This window comes from Anoplophora glabripennis, unplaced genomic scaffold, assembly GCF_000390285.2.
Source record: "Anoplophora glabripennis isolate ALB-LARVAE unplaced genomic scaffold, Agla_2.0 scaffold979, whole genome shotgun sequence".
Taxonomy (NCBI): Eukaryota; Metazoa; Arthropoda; class Insecta; order Coleoptera; family Cerambycidae; genus Anoplophora; species Anoplophora glabripennis.
This window is the reverse complement of record NW_019417060.1, coordinates 70,814-89,265: the sequence shown is the minus strand read 5'-3', so window position 1 is coordinate 89,265 and position 18,452 is coordinate 70,814. Positions and strand designations below refer to the sequence as shown.

Sequence of the window (18,452 nt, the reverse complement as noted above, 5' to 3'; positions counted from 1 at the left end):
AATTCTGCAATTTGACATAAAAAGTTTTTAATTCATGTACCCATGTATTCTTACACTCAATGACACAGTCCGCTATAACTGAACAAATTTTAAAAATTGTTACGTTGATGAACGCAAGTTGATGGAGATCATTTTGAGCGAATGAACAAAGAACTATATTGATGTCGAATGAGGTAGAAATGCAAGTAGCAGGTAACTCGTTTTAAACTCGGATCCCCATTCCTTTATATCCTCCTTTATACAGGGTGAATCATTAATAATGGTACAAGCTTAATGACACATTGCTAACGTCAAAATATTGTGATTGAGCCAAACATGCCTTCATCAATTGTTGCTCCTTTTCGTTCTACAGGGTGTTAGAGTTGAAAAAATGTTTTTGATTTTTATCTATATTTTAAGCATTTATAGATCGATTGTGTTCTGAAAATTTTTAGTTTTACGTTTTCTGAGGAAGCAAATACGAATATACAAACAGTGTCTAGTTCAATGTAAAAATCTGTCCAACTTTTTGTATTTTACAATTTTGAATTTTTAACTACAAATTATTGAACTACGTTCAATTCTAAATAAAAAAGGTATACCAGCTACAAATCGATAAACTAAACCGTTTTCGAGGTAAAGACGTTTTAAGTTTTTGAGATTCGGCGGGAATTAAATTAGAAAATTAGCAGGTTTTAAGATACCAAGTCTGAATTAAGAATTAAGACAAACGTTACAGCAACTGAAAATTTTATTATGCATATCTTAACAAATTTATTAACCACCAGCGAATTCAATGCACTTTCCTAGCCTTCTATTTAAATTTTGTCTGACGTTAAATAAAGTTCTATGTTGTTTGATGATATGAACAGATTCTTGAATATTTGTCCACAGTTGTCCATGGCCATTAATAATGTTTTTGTAAACTAAAGATTTAAGATATCCCTAAAAGTAAAAATCTAGCGGATTTAAAACAGGGCTACCTGCAGGCCAAGGTACTTCGCTAAAGCGTCCAATCCAACGCAACGGTGCGGGAAATTTCTATGAAGATATTCTCTTCTCTAAAAAATAACGACAAGAAAAAAACTACTTCCTAATCAAATTGAGTAGAATTGGCAGAAACAATATGGTATTGTAGTGACAGCTGTCAATTTATTATGTCAATGCCTACTACTTTGGAAAAAATAATTTTCTAAGTTAATTCCCGTCGAATCTAAAAAACTTAAAACGTCTGTATCTCGAAAACAGTTGAGTTTATCGATTTGTAACAAGTATACCTTTTTTATTTAGAATTGAACGTAGTTCAATAATCTCTGGTTAAAAAATTAAAAATTGTCAAATATAAAACGTTAGACATATTTTTACATTGACAGGACATTACAACTAGCGCCCCCTAGATGTGCCCCCAACACTATTTGCATATTCGTATTTGCCACCTCAAAAGACCTAAAATTACAAATTTTTAAAATAATCGGTCCATACATACTTAAAATATAGCAAAAAATCGAAAATATTTCTTCAACTTTAACACCCTGTAGAACGAAAAGGAGCAACAATCGATTAAGGCATCTTTGGCTCAATCGCAATATTTTGATGTTAACAATCTGCCATTGAGCTGTGCACCATTATTAATGACTCACCCTGTATACTTAAATTTTTGAAATATGATTCGCACCATAGGTAAATGTAAAAATTACACGTTTTACGTTTTACATCAGTTTAATAGAATAATGTTACCTGCCGATATGTAGGAGTAGCTGTCGTTCCAGGTCCAGTTATATTAGCGTGAAGACCGTGGATTTCTGCATTTGCTAAAGTAAAAGCTCGACCGTAAAAGGCCAACCCTGCATTCATTTTATGTTGGGTTGCGCCAGCATTAATCCAGTTTTTAATAGATGCCGCAACATTAAGATTGGTCCTTTCAAAGTTGCTATCTATCGAGGACTCAAACAGTGGCGCATTCTGACCTGTGTAAGGGCTCCAGGGACCAAAGTAGTTGTAAGTCATGATGTTGAACATATCTAAATATCTAGAAAGTAAAATTGTTATTAAAGAAGAGATAAATAAGGGGCAAAGTGGTACCCATAGCTGTAATGTGGGAACTGTGCCATTTCTCCAACTTTTTTATATGATAAAAAAGAAGAATGTCAATTTTTTATATCTTTGAGGCGCACTAGTATGTTACGATTTTAACCATGTAATAGTTATAACTTGAATATTTTTAAATAGCAAAGGGCTCTAGTGATATCTTCTTTGCAAGAGTGTAAAATTATCTTTTAGTGTTTAAAGAAGAAGAGGAGAGAAATTTGTACTGAGTTTCTGAAAACTTTGAAGTCTTATCTTTTTTAATTCATGTGACTACTGATAAGTATTTATTATAGTGTGTATATTGTAAAAATTGGTATACATTAATAATTAAACGTTACAAATAGGGTTTGATAGAAGAATTTTATGACGATTTAACGCTTTGTCGTATTTAAAAAAAAATTGCCAAAGTTGTGGGAAATTTCCTTGTGACTTAGAAACTGTATTTAGAAAAACAATAGAATGCTGCATTTCGGAGATACAAACCATACTTACACATTTTTTGATATAACACCCCGTATATTTTTACATATTTGACTAAAAAGCTTCCTTAATGTTACAGTAATATAAGGTCTGCTAGATCTATCTCCAATAATAAGAAATATATGACCAACAAAATATGCTAAAAATGAACTCTTTATACCTACTTTTTGATCACATATCTCTTATTATTAGCTTTATATCACCGTAATGTTCAGTGAGCGTTTTATCAAAATATGTATACAGAATATTCTGTCCAAAAGATATATAATTTTAGTTTGTATCTTCGGAATACAACATTCATTTGTTTTTTTAATACAGTTTTGAAATTACAAGATAACAGAAAATTTAAAAAATGTACCTATACAAGATGATCCACAATTCAGTGGACATAGAACAGGTGAGTGTAGACGACATCAAAACGAGAAAATTGCGATTTTGTGATCGAACAAAAACATGTGGTTTTATAATTGCAGCATCTTTTAGAATATTTGTTTGGCTATTACTTTCTATTGTCTGAGATAGACACATGAAATCTTATGTCATTTTGATCACGAAAGATCGTTGTATTCAAATGTGCAAAAATATATTGGGTGCTTTGTTTAAAAAAATTTATAGAAAACCCTTATCTCCGTAACCAGAGTTTCCATCCTTTATGTAACTTATTAGTATTAGTCTAAAAACTTTCTAACAATTTTTTTCTTTACTATACTTCCAACATTGCTCAATGAAGAAGAAAAAAAAAAGGTGATAATGATGGTGGACCACCAGTATATGTCAATATTTTACTACAGTAAATATCAGTTCACAATAATTTGAATTGAATTTGAAGCGAATTTATTTATTATTGAAAACACAAGTATGTACATACTTGGTTATTTCAGGTACGTTGTATCCTGCGTCAGGATTGGGGTATACAGCTGCTGATAGTAGCCATTTGGGACTGGCTTGATCAAATTCTGTCCGTAATTCCCTAAGTAACGCCACAAAATTGTCCTAAAAGATCAGAAATATATTTATTTACAAATCATAATTTTTTTAGTTTGTTTTTTCAAATGTGTGGTTACACCATTAGGCAGGGTCCATTGAATTTTTACCAACTTTGTAACTTAACAACACTTTTCGCCAATGAAATTTAGGTTACTCAATGTGCGTTCTGATGCAAACAATATACAGGGTGTCCCCAATTCGGGTTGCCTATACCTGAAATGGATACAAAATTTCAATTGTCAAAAAAAATCATTCTTCATAAAAATTTTTGCTTATTCAGAAACCCTTGGCAAGATAGTCATTTGTTCAATTTAATGTACAGGGTGTTAAAAAATTTGGAAAAGGTAAAAACAGTGAAGAGTAAAGTACCTTAAATGTTAACGCTACGTGAAAAAGTAATGAAGGAAAGTTGCTTGGAATTAAATTTTATGTTTAAATATGAAAGCATGGCCTTCTAGTTAATACTCGATATTCTGGGATATTCTAGTACTCTACTTATTTGTTAATACTTTCGGAGAAGCCATTCTATTTAAAAAATATTGCTTTATTGAAAAACAGATACATATGTTTGCATATTAATCATTTATTTTGTATACAGGGGGATCAAAAACCTCAAAAACATTAATCCAACATTTATTTTCAGAACACAGCAGAATCAGTATGTATGCACCATTACAAAACTATTCTACATGAAGTCCGCCAAGTTCAACACACATCTCCAATCTTTTTCTAAATGCAGCGTAAGTCAAATGTATCATTTCTTCATTTACTTAGGCAATAGCTTGAATTATCCTGCTTTTCAAGAAATCAACATTGTATTACACTGGTTCTCTGTATACTCTTTCTTTCAAGAAGCCCCAAAGTAATCAAAATACCAATAATTTGTAGAAGGCAATTGTTATCAATAATTGTTTGACATTAGTTGTGACATTAGGTGTAGATATTTAATTTTATTCAAATAATGCTTACTTTACAGCATTGTATTTATCTTGTTAAATGTTACGGTATCGGTAACATTTTTTATAGCCAAGCAATTTAATTGTTTCATGAAAAATATCCAGATGTAAAAGTTACCCGCCAAAATCTGAGACAACTAATTCGAAAATTTGATTTAACTGGTGATGAACGTAAAAAGGTCAAAAAAGAGACACGATGACGATGATACAGCCACAATACTAGTTTTGAATTCGGTAGAAGAAAACCCGAGACTGTCACTAAGGAAGGAATCTAAACAAATCGATGTTAGCAAGACACATATTCAGAGGATTTTGGTAGAAAATAAGTTTAAGGCTTTCAAACCAAAAGTAATTCACACTCTAGAAGTTGGTGATGATGCACATCGTTTGGAGTTCTGTTTAGAGATAGGAGAAACGATTGTGGTAGATAGACATTTTCACAAAAATATAATTTTTTCTGTAACGGGAAAAAAGTTTGACATTTTATCTCTGTTGACAGGTAACAAAATGTCACTTTTTACGAAATTGCTTTTTCCCCGGGAAAAAGTGAGTACTTTTTTCCCGGATATATACAATATACATAAGTAACGCGATTTAGCTGGCAATAATTTTTGTGACGCTACTTTCGCTGCTTCTACTAACTCCGGTGGAGTCAGAGAAAACTCGGAATCAGACATTTTTTAACTTTATATTATTCAAAATAACTACTAAACAACCACTAAGTTTGCAATTTTTTAATCAAATCACAGAATTAAATTGACAGATATTTGATTAGTTTAAAGGTTTCCTTAGCAATGCAGATGTAATTGTCGCTATAAGTATAACAGCCTACCAATTTAAAACTATAGTGACTAATATATTGTAATAATGTTTTTTCAATATTAAATCGTTGTTTTTCCCATCACAGAAAAAAATAGTGTATTATACACGGGAAAAAAGTAGATTTTACCTCTCGGTTTTATGTCTCCCTCCGTTTCGCGTCGGGAGACAACACAACCTCGAGCTAAAATCTAGTACTTTTTTCCCTTGTATAATAAATATCTATTTTTCCGAAGAAACTTTTTTTTTTCTACCAATGGACTGGTATCGTCACAAAATTGTCGTTTTTGGTCGCAAGAAAATTAAATATTTACACCTAATGTCACAACTAATGTCAAACAATTATTGATAACAATTGCTTTCTACAAATTATTGGTATTTTGATTCCTTTGGGGCTTCTTGTAAGAAAGAGTATACAGAGAACCAGTGTAACACAATGTTGATTTCTTGAAAAGCAGGATAATAGAAGCTGTTGCCCAAGTAAATGAAGAAATGATACATTCGACCTACGCTGCATTTAGAAAAAGATTGGAGAGGTGTGATGAACTTGGCGGACTTCATGTAGAGTTTTGTAATGGCGCGTACATACTGATTTTGCTGTGTTCTCAAAGTAAATGTTGGATTTATGTTTTTGAGGTTTTTGATCTCCCTGTATACAAAATAAATTATTAATATGCAAACATGTGTATCTGTTTTTCAATAAAGCAATATTTTTTAAATAGAATGGCTTCTCTGAAAGTATTAACAAATAAATAGAGTCCTAGAATATTCCAGAATGTCGAGTATTAACTAGAAAATTATGCTTTCATATTTAAACAAAATTTAATTCCAAGCAACTTTTCCCCATTACTTTTTCACGTAGCGTTAAGATTTAAGGTACTTTACTCTATACTGTTTTTACCTTTTTCAAATTTTTTAACACCCTATACATTAAATTGAACAAAAATGACTATCTTGCCAAGGGTTTCTGGATAAGCAAAAATTTTTATGAAGAATGATTTTTTTTGAGAATTGAAATTTTGTATCCATTTGCTTGTATGCTTGTACGGAGGATTGGCACCCTCTGTGCAGGTATGGTGGGGTGGAAGAATGTTGGCTTGAGTCAATGTGAGAGATTGACACCGGTTGGCATTTGACCGCCCCCCTAATTAATGAGGTTTTCCAGGTTTCCCTCATTCCTGCACTGAATGGTGGTTAGGGCCTACCAACATAAGTCGTTCCTGGGCGCAAATGCGGCCTGCGTAATAATAATATGCCGCCTCCTCTCCCGCACAAGTCTCCGACTTCTGGGCTAACTCTCGTAGTTAGAATGAGGAGTAGAGATATTATTATTTATTATTATTATTTCAGGTATAGGCAACCCGAACTGGGGACACCCTGTATATTAAATAACTCTTTACGCTAATAGTGTTCACGAATAAAGTTCATACAATCAAAATCGCTACTAAGTACTAACTGCGTTCTAATAGCATTGATATGGTAAACTTCTGAATGTAAAGGTGCGTATACATCTGCGCTCCGCTCCGAGAGCGCGCCGCGCGTTTGCTGTAAGTTCTCTAGATTAATACGGGGTTTTCGAGTTGCGCACGAACCGCGCGCACACAGCGCGTCACGATCCATCTCGAGTCGGTTTTTTCGACGAATGCTTTGTATGTTCGCACTCGCAGTACAGATTTGGACGAGAGATAGTATGGAGTGGTCGGAAGAAAATGTAATTAAACTTATCGATGCTTACCGTGCGAGATCCCTTCTGTGGGATCCTCAACATAAAGATCATTTTAAGAAACCGCAGGTTCTCGAAGTCAGAAGGTGACATTCGAGTAAAATTCTTATATTGACCACTTATTGCTTGCGATTTCAAGTCCATCATAAGCTCGGTACCATTCCGTTTTTATATAAGATAGTGTGCCACCAACGTCGCTGTTTCCTTTTTTTTTGCACAAACTTACCATTAACAAAAAAGCACCACTCATCACCGAAACGGCGTAATTTTTATGGCGCGACAGAGACATGATCATCTACAATGCAAAATGTCTACTAAAATGTTCGTGGGTTTTCTTTGGATCGCGGAAGGTTCTTCAAAATGAATAGTTCCAAACGAACATTGGGCGAGCAGCGAACGCGTGGCGCGCACACCGCGCGGGTTGCTCGGCGCGCAGATGTATACGTACCTTTATAACTTTTCCTAAGTACTTTTCTGAATCTTTGTACAAAAATGATTTATAGAACAACAGAAAATGCAGTGGTTGCATGATGGAATTATAGAAGAATTGAATTATTTGGAAAACAGGACTGCTTGTGGAATATTGCAATAAAATAATATATAAATGTAATGTAATAAATAAGATGTTTGATATGATAAAAGCGTGAATATCGAAGTATTGAAGAAGCTCCACAAAAACGGAAATTTCTTATGGTGACATACTGTAATGAAGAAAAAAAAATGATTTTAAAAAATCGGGCAACATTTAATCTAATTAGATTGGACGAAGTTACATCTTTAGCACCATTTAGAACATCATTTGAATTAAATTTTAAATTAGCATAAATTGACTTAATAAAAAATGAGAAATAAAATAAATCGAAAATCATTTGACTCTATCCTTTAAGCCGCCAATTAAAGCTTCATACACCTATTCTGAGATAAATATCTGAGTATTAGAATTTATCAAAAGTTAGACTATCGTTACATAATACCTTGATAAATTCTACCCAAAAAACATTAAACTTTATATTAGTATTATGGTGACAGTTACCGATTTCACCTGTTAAAGCTTCTATCAGATAAGTTACATAATGATCAAAATCTTTATTTTCTGATTTAAATAAATTATGGACTTAATTGAACATATTGGTAATTTGACTATTATAAACATTTTAATGTAAACACATTACTAAGTAAACATAGTGAAAAATCAAATTTTGCTAACATTGTTCGTTAACACTATTAGTGAAGTGAATTTCTTAATATTTTTCTCGATATGGACGTAACTAACCCTGTCGGTCAGTGTGGACCTGTGTTAAGAAAACGAGACCAAATAATCCGACAGTTTATATTAGTTTAATGGGTGGCTATCAAAAGCCACAGTACCAGCCAAGGTATTAATAACATGATGTTATTAATCCAACCATAACGTAACAAAACTCTTTTCGTCTTGTTTTCTTAAATCGCGAGAATTTATATTTACAGCCCAGTGAATATACAGACTAGTGAACGAATATACAAGAAAATATTTGCACTATTTGAGGAACAATATTTATTTACATACTGAATCATTAGCAGTTGGCTTTTCCCAATCGATGTCCAAACCGTGAAAATTATATGTTTCGATGAACTCTTTTGATGATGTGACAAAATTTTTCCTCTTGTTTGCATCTGCAGCCACAGAAGGGAACAGATTTGCACTGAAGCTTTCAATACTTAGAAGCACTTTAAGAGATGGGTTCTTTGCAGTTAGATTTGTGACTCGGTAGTACATTCCTAAATAAAAAAATGTAATAATAAACCAAACGTTTTACTTTAAATCCGGCACGGTACAGTAATTGAAATTTTTTCATAAATCCCTCTTCACATTCATTGTGAAATGAGGAAAGCTTTTGATAAAGTTTTGTTAGCCTTGGTTTGCTATTTACAAACATATAATCAGTTATGTTCACTTGTTTGCTTGCTAATTGTAAAACATATTTATTTAGTTATAATAGGTCTCTCTATTAACTTTTGATTTTCGGAAGGAATGCAAAAGTGTACAGTGATTGAGGCAGTATGAAAAAACCTAGTTTTATCAGAAGTGTGCGGAATGAGGTGATTTTTTCTGAAAAGGAACACTGTATCGGATGCTCGTCGAGGATAGGTCAAATTAGAGCCAAGGTGAGAAAATCCAATATAGCGCCCATAAGAACAGCGAAAATTGAATGTCGTTTTTCGATTCTAGTGGGGGCAATCGCTAAAACGACTACGTATTTAAATCTACAATAAAGTGTCCTGATAACGTCCAACTCTTTCTATAATCTACTAAAAAAAAAATAGAAACTAAACTAAATTTTCAGTTTTTCACCTTAACGGAGATAAAAGATAACTTAGTATGTTGTATAATTATGCACTGATTTCAGGGCAATCTTGACCTTATCACCACATACAGCAAATAAATACAACAAAATATTGCACAAACTATTCATACAGGGTGTCCCGAAATTCATGCAGCAAAATTTGGTCATAGATTCTTAAGACAAATTAAGGGGACCCGTATTTTTTCTTTTTGCCAACTGGCTCCCTTTTTCGGAGCACCCTGAAATCTGCCCATAAGAAGTCTTTTTTATATCTCAAAACCATGTTATACGAGAATCACTAAATTTGGTACACAGGGATTTTATGACATTACTGACATGACTTAAGACACTTTTTCGTGGGCCCCCTTGTCTTTGGAACCAAAAAAATTTGGTCGCAAATTTGATTTTTTAAAAAATATTATTAGTTAGCTAGAAAGCCATTGAATTTAGAAACTTTTTTGTCTCTTGATATTTTTTTCGTAAAACGTAATGTTTTTGAGGAAAATGGCGAATCAAGATATGCATTCGATCACATTTATAAAAAGTATAGAGACAAAAAGTTCCTAAATTTAATGGCTTTTTAGTGGACTGATAATTTTTAAGAAATTTAAATATGCGACAAAATTTTTTTGGCTCCAAAGACAAGGGGGCCCACGAAAAATTGTCTTAAGGGGGGTTCCCCGCCAAAAAACGTAGCACCATCAGATTCCACATGTCATAAAACCCCTGTGTACCAAATTTACCGATTCTCGTATAACAGGGATATGAGATATAAAAAAAGATTATTCTTAAGGGCCGACTTCAGGGGGCTGTAACTCCGAAAAAAGGGGCTACTTGGCAAAAATAAAAAATACGGGTCCCCTAAATTTGTCTTAAGAATCTGTGACCAAATTTTGTTGCATAAATTTCGGGACACCCTGTATATACCTACTATTCTTGATTTTGACTATTTTTACGTAGGGTCAGTAAAGAGGGATTTGAAAAAATAGCGAAGTGTGTTTTTTAAAAACTCAAACTTGGTTTACATTTCCAAAATACATTTAATTGTATCTTTATTTACTTATATTTTTTTTTGATATAATTAGAAAAATTTTTTGCGTTTTTTTTTAGTTTTTTTTAAGACAGAAACACAAAAAAAGATAAAGTAAGTGAAATATATGTGAATATGCCTGTATATATTTATACATTTCAATATGCCCAAAAGAGCATATCATTATGTACAAAAAGGTACTTTTAGTCAATTCTAATAATCTGAGAAAATTGGCAACATTTTTATGCACTTTAATGGCATTAATTCTGAAAGCCAAATGTACCGTGGAATGCCTGTAAACGTTGTTGATACATACATCATGCCCAATAAAATATGAAACCTGCTGATAAAAACTATTTTTCCTCATATAGTGTTTGTAGACTTAGCATTTTTTTAATTTATCTCCCAGTTTAGATATGTCTTAAATATGGTACCAATTTTGCTACAAACTTTTCCTTTCATTATCGTTAGTGTAGATTTTTATAATTTGTGTATTTAAAATTCATCAAAATTTGTATCGTCAGTTTTCTCGGAAAGGTACATTAACACTTATGATAGCCCTTCCAAAAAAAAAAAAGAATTATTTGGCTGAAAATGAAGGACACATTTTTTAAGATAATACTATCCTCAATTAGCCCCAGCATTTCTTCCATTGTGAGTTAAGTCACATATTAGATACAATTTATCATTATACGGAGTGATTTACAAATGGTGACCAAAAATGAAATTCTTTGGCGAATTTTAAGGGGAGTCATATTTTTCTAAATAAAATAGTACGCTGCTGCTTTACGGTAACAACCATGATATTTTCGGATTCGTCTTTCAATTTTCTACCACTCTCTTTGAAAAAAGCCTGATTTTCGAGTAAAACTAACAGAAAACAATTTTACTTTAATGACATGACAAGCACTAACCAATCGTTTATTTATTCGAATAAAGAAATTGATAACGTTAGTCAGCATTTTAATTATTTTATTTGAGTAATACTCAAAAATACCTCAGTTTCCACGAAAACAGGCCCGACATCTTTTTAGTAACGAAAATGTAAGTACCTAATTTGTTCAAGATTTATTGTTGCTTGAATCTGATGAAAAGCATTACTTATTCTTTCTTCTAACTGCTCAAATTGTAAAAGTTGCTATCGCAGCGCATTATATAATTTTAAAAAGCATTATATTCGAATATTGAAGTGTGTTCTCAGCTCGTTTTTTAAGTTCTACTTGAAAATCAGGCTTTTTTTGAAAAATATAAAACAGTAGTAATTTGTAGAAAATTGAAAGACGAATTTGAAAATATCCTGGTTGTTACCATAAAGCAGTGGCGTACTATTTTATTTAGAAAAATATGCCATCGATATCCTGTATCTCCGCCACTGGAGCATGTATAATTTAGGAAAAACTCTCAGATTTTGGACAATGTTTACATAAATACATGTGCCCAATTTCCAATTATTACACTTACTAGTTTTTAAATTATTTAAAAAAATTAAAAATATTTTTTGAAGTTTAACACGCTGTATCTTTTTAACGAAGCGTCCTAGATAAAAACTTTATAGAGGATAATCCCCTTAAAATTCACCAAAGAATACGAGGTTTTATTTTTGGTCACTATTTGTGAATCACCCTGTATACTCGTAAAAATCTAAACCAAAATTTGTCTCTGATCAGTAAGTTATTTAAAGAAATTGTTTTCAGCACAGTATTTTAATGCAACTTACCTCTACACAAAGTTGCTTCATTTAGCTGCTAGATGGCATTAAAATTGTTTAAAAAAACCACAATTTAATTGCTACCAAAATTTTGATTTATTTGACGATTAAAATGACATAATGCTTAGTAGAGTACGGATGCTTTTAATAGAACCCAACAATAAGCAATTTAGTTTAAAATAATAATTGTACATATTTCAGATTTACCCCATTCTATGAATTTCGACTATCGAATTTGAACTTCTGTGATTATCTTTATTTGAAGATCATTAAATTAATTGAATTCGATAGAAAACTACCGCAAGACAATTTGCCGAATGGGGAAAGCATTTTAGAGCTATTTCAAAAAAATCTAAATTTTTTTATCAATTTAACGCGATCTAGCGGCTAAACATGTAATTTATATAGAGGTAAATTACCTTTAAACATTATAATTTAGGATCACCTACATGTGCCTGTTCTGTGCTGGTGAATTTGCACGAACGATAAATCATTTGAAAAGTTCTCGGTTTGACCACAGACAATATAGCTTATCGCCACAGACTGCTACTTAAATGCTGGAAATTGGCAACCCGAAATGGAAGCAGGGTCTCCTTAGCCGGATTCCAGCTATAAAATTTAGCGTGGTGACTCTTCTACTTGGTAATAGGCGGCAGTCCCAGCAGTGGCTTTGTTACCCAATAAAATCAGCTAAATAAATTTAATGCTTTCAGTTATGTAATTAAAGAGATATGGAACTTATCTTCTGTTTGGAAATCACATTTGCCTTAAATGCTAAATAAAATAAATCAAGTTAAGAATTAAAACTATGAATTTACCTAATTAATTATTTATTTTATATCGCCTTGGAATGGGAAAATTCAAAAAGTTGAAATTAATGTTTTTAGATTTGTGTGTCGACTTCCAATATGGTACGATATTAACACCTTTTTTTTTAAATTTGCATTATACAGTTTGTGTATCCTTAGATGGGTACTGCTCTCTTATTGTTGATTTCTTTAGATAGGTAAAATAATTATTGACACAAGTGTTGCATATCATGGATGCCATTGGTAGTGCTCATATTTGTGACACAAGGTGTTCAAAAAAATTAACACAATGTAAAATTGCTGGCACTTCAAGTAGTTGAATACGAAATTTATTAAAAAAAAAAACAACAAATCATCAATCAATACAGAGATAAGATAATGCGTTTGCCACTGCTGTTGTAATTTTTGACAAACTTTTTTGTTTTTCGACATACTGACTTCGGACCTTTTGCATTCAACGCAGAACGGACAATCAGAACCAGAGGAGTGGGGATATTTTTTTAATTATTCTTTCTATTCAACGCACCGTTTCCGAATTACTGTATTACCTCACACACCTCTTCTTTCCGAAATTTGTTTTCCACATACGGACTTCGGACCTTTTCCATTCAACGCAGAAAGGACAATCAGAACCACGGGTGTGAGATTTTTTTAATAATTTTTTCGATTCAACGCACCGTTTCCGAGTTATACGGCCTTTTTACTCTATGACGTCACACACCTCTTGTTTCCAACATTTATTTTCGACATACGGACTTCGGACCTTTTGCATTTAACGCGGAACGGATAATCAGAACCAGGGGTGTGGGGAGATTTTTTTAATTATTATTTCGATTCAACGCACCGTTTCCGAGTTATAAGACCATTTTTACTGTATCATCTCACGCACCTCTTGTTTCAGAAATTTATTTTCTACATGTGGACTTCGGACCTTTTGCATTCAACGCAGAAGGAACATACATAACCAGGGGGATGGGGAGATTTTTCAATTATTTTTTCGATTCAATACACCGTTTCCGAGTTATAAACACTTTTTTATCCTATGATGTCACACACAGTTGGTCCTGATTTTTTTTTTTTTTGACATGCGGGTTTTGACGTTTTTCACTCGATCACCAATCAGAACCATGGAAGATATTTTGATACTTAGAGTCCAAGCAAATACTGTTTTTTTTCCTTCATATATTGTGACACCCCGCCCTGCGTCACCCACCGAGTGATCTACTCAGAACCAAGGGGAAATTTGTTTATATTTCCAGCCATTTCCGGGTTACGAGCAAAAACCGGTTTTTTTCTCATACTATGTGCCATAGATCGATAACGAAGGCTAAAAAGGCCACGCGCTCTACCCCACGCTCCCTCCCTAGGTGTCCTGAAATAGCTGGGGAAGCCCCAAAGACTCCTGAAGACAGCAGAGAGAGAGAGAGAGAGAGAGAGAGAGAGAGAGAGAAATAGAAGCCCTCTATGAGGACAGAGTCACTCTATCTCTATCTCTATCTCTATCTCTATCTCTATCTCTATCTCTATCTCTATCTCTATCTCTATCTCTATCTCTATCTCTATCTCTATCTCTATCTCTATCTCTATCTCTATCTCTATCTCTATCTCTATCTCTATCTCTATCTCTATCTCTATCTCTATCTCTATCTCTATCTCTATCTCTATCTCTATCTCTATCTCTATCTCTATCTCTATCTCTATCTCTATCTCTATCTCTATCTCTATCTCTATCTCTATCTCTATCTCTATCTCTATCTCTATCTCTATCTCTATCTCTATCTCTATCTCTATCTCTATCTCTATCTCTATCTCTATCTCTATCTCTATCTCTATCTCTATCTCTATCTCTATCTCTATCTCTATCTCTATCTCTATCTCTATCTCTATCTCTATCTCTATCTCTATCTCTATCTCTATCTCTATCTCTATCTCTATCTCTATCTCTATCTCTATCTCTATCTCTATCTCTATCTCTATCTCTATCTCTATCTCTATCTCTATCTCTATCTCTATCTCTATCTCTATCTCTATCTCTATCTCTATCTCTATCTCTATNTAGTAAATTAAAACATATTTTCAACTGTATCATCACAATTACTTGCATGCTGATTTGTAAAAATTGTAGGTATTTTAATGTTATTTCATTTTTAGGTATTCTCCTTATGTTGTTGTAAAGGTTAGTTATAAAAATCGTTGTTTGTTATTTTCATAAGAATGAATTTTAATTTTTTTAATGATTTTTTTTATTTTAAACATATATGCCAGCAAATTTTGATGCCAAAAGAAATAAAGGAAAGTCGTACATTTGTATATAAAGTTTCTTTCTATCATTAATTATTAAACCTATAAGTGGATGTCAAAATACTAAATAAAACTGTACCTACATTCCGCGACGTACTAATAACCCACCTTGTATATTAAATAAATTTATCGTCATCATCAAATATTAAAAAAATTATATTACAAGCTGTTTAAAATATCATTACGAATTTTGTTTATTTGGAAATATATTTTCTGCAGTATTTCAATACGAAAAAAATGAAAATAGTAAGTAGCTAATTAACGAAATTATGATTAAATAACTTAATTGTAACACCGCTGCAGAATATCATATGAAACTACATATATATTCGTTGATTCTTCAAAAACATTTTTATCAATACCTGCATCATACATTTAAGTAAATACAGTAACACAAAAAACAGATATTGATAAAAAAGTGTACAAAAGAAATCCGCAAGTACGCCTGGCAACATTACCAAAGTCTTGTTTATATGTTGCTAGGATACGCGTAGGTATGCGGGCCGCTGTATTTGATTCTTCCTAAAATTCTGCTGGTGGTGTACTCTACCGGTAATTCGGAAATTTAAAACTGCTGCCCTATTCCAGTAGCGGTCTGTGGCGATAGCTATTTGGTCTGTGGTTTGACACAGAGGTGGCACAAGTATAACCAAATGACACAAATGACTATGACTGATTTGTTTAATACAATCCTTTAGATAGCCTTCTACGAAGTTTCAGGTGCATGCATTTAGTTATTTGTTTATAGCGATGCGATGGAGTGAAGTAAAGAAGGTTTCTTAGGCAGGTGAAACATTATTCTATAAGGGCAGTACAAATCTTAAAAGTGAGAAATATGAATCTTAGTAACTAAGTTTACATTTGATTACAGCCCTGTAGCTCGAACTTCAATTTTATAAATTTTTTATAAAATGTCAAAACTCGTTTGCGTTACTCTAGAACAATTAAACTTTCATCATACATTTTGCAATTAACGAGCATTTATAACTAACCACCCTGTACAGTATACATTATATCAATATTTTGAAATATGTACTGGAATTAAAACTAAAGAATTTAAGAATAAGAAGAACCTTTCAATTATGTCAAACATGCGTATAATATTTACCATATTTTTTTTGTTTTTGACCAAAGAATACCCTTTACATCTTTTTACACGTACATCCTATACAGGATGTTTCAAAGCATGTGTCGGAAAACGAAGGGTTCATTGGCTCATTCTAAGAAAAAAAGTTCTTATTAACATGGGGCCTCGTGCGCACCGTTTTCGATATAAGGTGTAAAAGACGATATCTCAGGAACCGTTTGAGATACAGAACTCAAATTTTGCGCAAAAGAACCTCACACAATCCTAAAATCTCCGCCACTGTCATATGAATAAATACTGAATCAGAGCTCAAAAGTAACTAATATTATGATAATATGCGTACAAAATTTGAATTCTGTATCTCAAACGGTATATCGTCAAAAAACTGAAAAATATATATTTTTTGACACAGTATATCTCGAAAATGGTGCGTTTGCGGACTCATGTTAATAAGACATTGATATTACAATTCGAGCCAAAGAATCACACCGTTTTTTTTCCGACATATTTTTTGATACACCTACATACAGGGTGATTCACAAACGGTGAATTTTAAGGGCAGTCTTTCCTATAAAGTTTTTATCTAGGACGCTTGGTTAAAAAGATACAGGCTGTTAAACTTAAAAAAATATTTTTTTAAAATAATTTAGTAGAAGTAATTTGTAGAAAACTGAAAGACGAATCCGAAAATATCATGATTGTTACTATAAAGCAGTGACGTACTATTTTATTTAGAAAAATATGCCACCGATACCCTGTATCTCCGTCACTGGAGCATCTAAATTTAAAAAAAAGCCGGCAGATTTTGAACAATTTTTACATAAATACATGTGCCCAATTTCAAATTATTTCACTTGCTAGTTTTTAAATTATTTAAAAAAATTAAAAATAATTTTCTCAAGTGTAACACCCTGTAGTATTTTTTTTAACGAAGCGTCCTAGATAAAAACTTTATAGGAAAGACTCCACTTACAATTCACCAAAGAATACGAGGTAGCATTTTTGGTCACCTATTAACGGATTCAATTAATCATAAATTACAGATCTGTATATCATAGTTTATTATAACTACCTGCATCAATATCCAGCTTTTCATTTTGATATGTCAAAAATCCTTCTTCATCGATTTCTGCAAAGGCGNGGTGCGTTTTTAGTTAGCATTTTTGGTCACCTATTAATGGATTCAATTAATCATAAATTACAGATCTGTATATCATAGTTTATTATAACTACCTGCATCAATATCCAGCTTTTCATTTTGATATGTCAAAAATCCTTCTTCATCGATTTCTGCAAAGGCGTAATTTATATGCGTGCAGAGGTTAGCATCCAAAGTTTCCGGTGGTGCTAAACTATATCCATTGGAATTAATGAAATAGCAGACTACATTATTACCTACAACAAAGAAGATAATTTCAAACGTATGGATAATTAACAAAATTTAACAATAACTGTTCAATTAGCAAAGGTCGTTCTTTTACACCTGCGCATGCACCAAAGTAATGAGTAGGATCAAAATTAGTAGGTAAGTATGTCGCTCGAAGCATGATAAATCTAGTTTAAATACGTTCCAGCTTATCGACTTCAATCAGTACTAATTTTATTGATTGATTTTACTGTTAAAAATTGCATAATATTTTGTTGTTTGGCTTGCATATGTTGGTAATTTTAGGAAAGTCTCGTTACGTAATTTTGGAGGCAGGTTAGGTATATCAAAATCAAAGATAAAATAGAAGACAGTACGCTTTATTCTTTAATAGAATTCTATATGCCATTGTAAGAACATTGTATACATATCTGATAGATAAACAAGTGAACATTGGATATAAAACGCGTTAACACAATTGTATAATGACTATAAACTACATTTTTTTATCAAATTATTATATAACTAGTATACACCGTTCCTTATACTCTTTATGAAATGATAGCTGTAACAGTTATTAAAGTGTCCCATACTCGTTATTAGAACTGGTACTAATAATTATAAGTTTTATAATAATATATGTATTAAACTGATGTATAGTCTGTATGAGTTAAAAACATATGACGTTAAGTTTTCAGAAATTTTATTGGATAACTGTAATTACAAGCTAAGGTTCTAATGTAAACATACATAAAACATACTTTTAAACATTAAAATGATGACAAATCGCTCCCA

At 32.3% G+C, this 18,452-nt stretch overlaps 1 protein-coding gene across 1 annotated transcript in view; it reads right to left on the bottom strand.

Annotated features, from left to right (window-relative positions):
• The window catches only part of LOC108914844 (probable chitinase 10), a 34,344-nt gene that overhangs the window by 4,376 nt on the left and 11,516 nt on the right, over positions 1-18,452 (bottom strand). The window contains exons 2-5 of the mRNA XM_018720753.1: positions 17,525-17,686; positions 8,579-8,790; positions 3,416-3,540; positions 1,717-2,008 (exon numbers count right to left, since the gene is read on the bottom strand). Of these exons, the coding sequence (XP_018576269.1) occupies positions 1,717-2,008; positions 3,416-3,540; positions 8,579-8,790; positions 17,525-17,686 (791 nt within the window). The remainder of the gene's footprint in view (positions 1-1,716; positions 2,009-3,415; positions 3,541-8,578; positions 8,791-17,524; positions 17,687-18,452) is intronic.